General features: G+C 45.0%; 1 protein-coding gene across 1 annotated transcript in view; it reads right to left on the reverse strand.

Annotated features, from left to right (window-relative positions):
• LOC119163119 (sodium- and chloride-dependent glycine transporter 2) overlaps positions 1 to 5,565 on the reverse strand; it is a 149,777-nt gene extending 144,212 nt beyond the window's left edge. The window contains exon 1 of the mRNA XM_037415060.2: positions 5,377 to 5,565. Within this exon, the coding sequence (XP_037270957.2) occupies positions 5,377 to 5,469 (93 nt within the window). The 5' untranslated portion in view covers positions 5,470 to 5,565. The remainder of the gene's footprint in view (positions 1 to 5,376) is intronic.
• Positions 5,566 to 6,269: the final 704 nt, after the last annotated feature.

Raw genomic sequence — 6,269 nt, forward strand, 5'->3', positions numbered from 1 at the left:
TTCTTTGAAATGTGTTTGCATTTTTGCTGTCTTGATGCCATAACGAACAAGCATGGTGATATCGAACTGGTGAAGAAGACTTTAGTGCATTTGCTTGGTTGCCGTCTAAACCACTCATTCGGAAACTGTATTCATGACGTAAAAATGTAAAACGCTAAAGCCACACTGCGAAAGAGCGCCCATCATCTTGCTCAGGCTTTTTTACCAATATATATTTATACAGCTCGATGACATGACCAATCATAAAGAAATTTCTGCGATGACATCGGGAACTCTATTAAGACATACAGCATGTAGCTACTTCGCGGGTACGCAATATGTATAGGTGAATTCGCGGTTGTTGATCCAGATAACCAATAAGTATCGACATAACCAAAATGGCCTCAAATCAATATGGCCTCAAACCATAACCAATATGGCCTCAAAGACTGAGAGTAGGTGCACCTTCGAATAACGCACTGCGACGTGTGCACGCCAAAATCAAAATCCACTGTGATAATGCTCTCTTATTTCAGTAATGTTCGCCTTACTATAACAGGTGCAGATGAACGTGACATCGTGAAAATATGATGAAGTAGTTCTATGATGAAGCGGTTGTATAAGTTGTCAAACAGCCTGGACAACGTTAGATGTAGCGAAAACATCAAAAGGTGTCACGAAAAAAAAAAAGTCCTCGCACGTATTGGGCCCATCTCATTCAGATGGACATTATCCGTGGTGAGATGCATATCCTTTCAGTGTTGGCAAATCTGACAAGATACGAAAAAAAATTAGAGCCTAAAGTAATTAAAACTTTTGTTTTGACAACCAAACACTTAGAATAATTCAAACAAAAGTATTATTAGACAAAATGCTATCAAACACAGTATCAAATATATTAGCAGATTCCACGTACTGAGGGAATCAATGTTATGCGAAGCGCGATTGAGGAATGTTATTGTGTGACTTTAAAATGAGCACAACTTTACGAGGTAGGCGTACATGGTGCCGTACATGACTTCCATGTCATGATTATAATGTTTGAATGTGTCATTTACCTTTGACTTCTAGTCACGTCACGTATACCAAGTTGATAGATATGTGGGGTTTAACGTCCCTAAACCACCATATGATTATGAGAGACGCCGTAGTGGAGGGCTCTGGAAATTTCGACCACCTGGGGTTCTTTAACGTGCAGCCAAATCTGCGCACACGGGCCTACAACATTTCCGCCTCCATCGGAAATGCATACGCCGCAGCCGGGATTATATACCAAGTTTGGTATGTGTGAAGCAAGCGAAACTACTGCCAGCGCACCATGAGCATGGCGTTTAGTCATGACTAGTCATAACATGAAAATCATGACAGGCATCTCATTATTTCTACGTTAGGGTCTGTCACTTACTTTCCTTATGCAATGATGTCATACCATACCATACCAGTTTTGCAAAATGTCATGTGAACGAAATCCTCGCAAGAGCAGCAAGAGCATGAAATGTAAATCATGACATTCATGACATACAGTTTATGATTTTCATGTTATTACTAAGGAATTATGGTCGTCATGCAGTAATGTTACGCCATACCACTTTTGGTATCGACACCACCATTGAGATGACTAAAAGAGCTAAATGTCGAAGGCGGCTATATAGATAGATAGATAGATAGATAGATAGATAGATAGATAGATAGATAGATAGATAGATAGATAGATAGATAGATAGATAGATAGATAGATAGATAGATGCGCTCAATGTTGCCGAAGTTCGCTAAGAAATGCTTCGCATTTGAAATAACGGTAGATGCTTTGTAGCAACCTTTACGTGCACCAGCGCGAACAATACATCGGCATCTGTTGTTTTCGTGGTTCTCAAGTATAGTTGGCAGAGGGAGAACGTAGTAATGCTTACCTGTGTTTTACGTGCTGAAACCATGGATGATCACGCACGTAATACTTAAGGGTGCCTAAAGTATCCATCACCTGTTTTTTTTCCCGCAAATCAAAACAAAGCAACGAATCATGGCCATTTCAAGCCGAATGCTACCCGATTTCACTTGGGTATTCGTAGCAATATAATGTATAGACAGAATGATTAGACACAATGATATCGCTTTGCTTTTTCTAAGATCAAAAGTTTCCGCCTTAAAGGGGCCCTGCAGCGCTTTTTGAGCATGGACAGAAAACGCTGCCGATCAGTAGTAGAGGCTCGCGAAAAGACGCGAGCCAAATGTTTAAGCAAAGCACGTGGCCTGGGATTTACAATAATTTATCAAATTCAGCTAAAAATTGCTTTCTCTTCTCGCGAGGAAGCACGTTATACACCCAAACATCACACGTCAACGACCCATCTATCTGCCATTGGCTGATTTGAACATGACGCGCTCGCCCGTTACAGAGATTGCCTCGTGAAGCCGCTACTTGTTCATGCGTGAGCATGCGATAACACTGAAAAAGCCGCGTGTTAGAAGGAAAAAAAAGAAGTGTTGAACGTCGCGAAGCGCAAATAACGATTTTATGTGGCCCTGCCATTCCTCCCTGCTTATCTTCTAGCGCTTTCGTCGGGACGAGAGATGAGAGATGAGCACGCGGCAAACCTTTGTAACACTACTCGCACTGTATGGATTCTAAAATTTTTTGTGGCGTTGAGTTCGTGAGGCAAAAAGCACTTCCAGTTAATTCAATCCATGGTTACTTGAAAAGCTGTTTCAGGACCTCTTTAATACTATCAATTATCGTTTGGCGCAAGCAACTACAACGCGCACACGTGATAGTAAGGTCAGCACTCATCACAAATAGCAATGTCTCATAGAAGTCTACTTAAATTGTACAGCACATGGACTTCTAGCATTTCACTTGCTTCTAAAACTTCCCCGCCTCAGCAGCGGCATGGCACTGGCACCCTTAAAGTCGGTAGAAGAGCACTGTAACCGCTGTAACCACGACGACGATGACGACGATGAAATAAGCGAGTCAACGCACACGATTCATAGAAAGTGTGAGCGCAACAACTACGAGCACGCAACAACCTGAATCAGCCGGATCTACGATGCATCCTTCAAGCCGAAGCCTCGGCTAGACCGCTATCGCAATTCTCTCGCCGCTCTATCGTCGCATGTGCCGGAGGCTGGATATACATTCACCGCGCTTAGGCCGGCCTACGCAGGTAAGGCCGAGATGGAATAAAGTGAAGTAGAAAAAAGGCGACCTCAATTCGATCTAGCGCCGTGCACTTCCTGATGCCTGCCTATTTCTCTCCCCGTAGGGCGAGTGCGAATACCACACACACAGAAAAAAAAAAGAAATGCGGCAATTGAGTTTGCGCGGGAAAAACTACCCAACGGCTGCGCGGAGGTTCGTTACACAGGACGTTGTCACTATATGAAACACAACGTGAACTCTCGACACGCGGTGAGCACGCCCAGCTGCAGAGGACATCGCCGCGTGAAAGGTTCGTAGAGTCAGACGGCAAAGAGGCAGGAAAAGAATGAGAAAACAAATACAACAGGGCACCTTCTTTCACTGAGAGGACTTTGATTTGACACGGAAGGCATGACAAAGCTTTAGGCATGGATTTTTTCACTTAAAATGATCGCTTTGCTCCAGGAAGTTCATGTCTCTTTCTTATACCGTATAGTGTATCATTGGGCTCGTTACACATTTTTGTTCATTGGGCCAAGGAGTGTCCGAAGCGACGAAGCACAAGCGAAAAATCCTGTGCCCTCTGCGTTTTTTGCTTGTATAAGACATCTTGACAACATTCTCCTTCATGATAAGGCAGAAACGTAGACAGACCAAGAGCTTTTTGGTTCTTTATGCCTTCTGCTCTTGCGCTTGCCCTCCTAAGCGTTGGAGCCCAGTTGCTTCATGATCCGAGTAGTTGAAGTTTAACTTCTGGCCATCAGAAGAGCCGAGGTGTTGGCTACCTGGCATTGCCAGGTAGTCACCGCCTTTGCTCATCTCTCATTAAGATAAATAGACCAGCCATCCTTCACAGCGCCAAAATTACTGGTCATCCATCACAATGATAATTTGCCTGGCCATAACATTGTGTGCACCATGCCAAACTGGTGAAATGAAGCTGTCTCCTTCACCTCTCATTATTAAAAAAACAAATAAATAAGTAAATAAACATAACATTTCTTATTTGGATAATGTTACGGTGCACGTTACGGTGTATGATGGGATGCCAAATGTACATGGGCCGGGCAAGTAGTGCGTAGACAGGATCTTAGACAGGATCGCTGGTCATTAAGGGTAACTAACTGAATTCCCAGAGAAGGCAAACGGGTTAGGGGGAGACAGAAGGTTAGGTGGGCAGATGAAATTAGGAAGTTTGCGAATATAAATTGGCAGCGGCAAGCACAGAACCGAGTTGACTGGCGGAACATGGGAGAGGCCTTTGTCCTGCAGTGGACGTAGTCAGGCTGATGATGATGATTGTTACGGTGTGTACGCTGGTGGAATTTTACATGAAATTACGTAGCTCCGACAGTTTTTAGTGGCAGTGGATGCTTCGACATCTGGATAGGCAAACAACGGGCGTTACTGCTCAGGTAGACGCAGATCTTTTAAAGGGTTACCTCATACCAACTCTGGAAGATCGGCCAAGATTTAAGGATTGAAATACTGAAATATTTTAACTGTAGAACTTTGATGGGTACCGCTTTCTGACGCACGCGTTCGCTTATTCCTTCTCTATGACATGGACGGGTAACGACATCTGGATCGCAGCTGCGTTGGCAACGGCCGCATTGACAATGAAAACAAACTGATCGGAGTTTTACGATGCCCCCGCCATTGTAACCATACGAAAGAGAGCAATGAGGAATAAAGTTGTACAAAGCAAATGATGATACCCAATTACACATTACTAACAAGTTAGTTCAAAATGCTTCAGTGCTATGCCACAATTAAAATTCAGATGCCCGAGAGTGAACCGACGAGTTGCTAAATTGAAACTCAATATGCATAGATGTCTGATCATTAATGGACTTTGCAGTGGCATCAGCTCTCTAGCTGTACCAAAACGAAGAGAAAAAAATTCCGCGGCAGATATCTCGATGGGATGCCACACTCCGCAGGCTCGGTAAAAACATTCATGAATTACGTTAAACAGAGTGTTCGCACGCAGAGTGAGTTATTTTCCTGTAGACAAAGTTGCAAAGGAGAATGAAACGCTGACATTCTGTGAACTCGGGCGCGGAAGAAAAAAATATGTCCCCACCTGTATGTATGTATGCACGTGTGGCGCTACCTGAAACCACAACACAAGGTATCACAGCGCGAAAACTCTTTCAAGTCGCGAGGGGCGCACGCTTTCGGAATGAAACCTATCCCGGCGCGACGTCGCAAGAGAAACAGATAGTCGCGAAGCGCCGCCGACGTTTCGGACTCACCGTAGGCATGGTGGCTTCGCCGGCGAGCTGCCTGTATTCCTCGGCGGCTGTCGACGAACAAAGCGAAAAACTCCTTTCAATTTTCGTCCCCATTCGCCGGGGAAGGGTTGAGAGAGGTAAAGTGGAGAGGAGGTGTCATTACCTCCTCCTCCTTCTTCTGTAACGTGAATTCCCTCTCTCTTCGTTTCTGATGCGTGGCGCATAGCCCTGGCACCTTGATCTCGCTTCCCGTGTATGCATCCTTTGTTTCTTTTTCTTTTCCCCTTCCCGATGTCTTTTTGCACGCTCTCTTCTTCGTCGTCTTACCTGTCCTCCATACCTGCGCGAGCACGCGCGCGTCTCGTGTCGTTGCTTCTTTCGCTCCGCGCTTCTGGTGTTGTCGCTTTTGTTTCGTGAGGTCGTCTGCACTCCTTGTTTTGACGCCGACTGCTTTTTCACATTCGCTGCCTGTTTCTTTCCGCTGTGCAGGTCTCCGAGGTAGAAACAAAAGCCCAGAATTCGAGTTACGTGATCGCGCTATTTGGTTCTTGTTTGGTTCCTTTCCGTTTCGTGTTTTGTCACTCTTTACTTGTCCATAACGCTGCGGTGTTTGCACCGACCTCGCGGCCATTACTTATACTCCCGAGAATGCCCGCTTAGGCTTTGACAGGTGAGAAATAGCGGGGGAGAAACAATACAGCCTGCTTTGCTTCTTCGCTCGCAATGCCAACTGTCGCTCGAGGTGTGTTGCAAAGGGAAGGTGTAATGGCCTATTGATATGACACCTCCCAGCAAGGGTGTTCGAACTCCTATAGGTAGACATATCGTGGTACGAATACAGCGCGTTAAGATGACAGTGACAACTTGAAGCACGGTTGCTCGACATAATACCCGAGGGCAGCATGCGGCCCGAG

This window comes from Rhipicephalus microplus, chromosome 9 (genome assembly GCF_043290135.1).
Source record: "Rhipicephalus microplus isolate Deutch F79 chromosome 9, USDA_Rmic, whole genome shotgun sequence".
NCBI classification, from domain to species: Eukaryota; Metazoa; Arthropoda; class Arachnida; order Ixodida; family Ixodidae; genus Rhipicephalus; species Rhipicephalus microplus.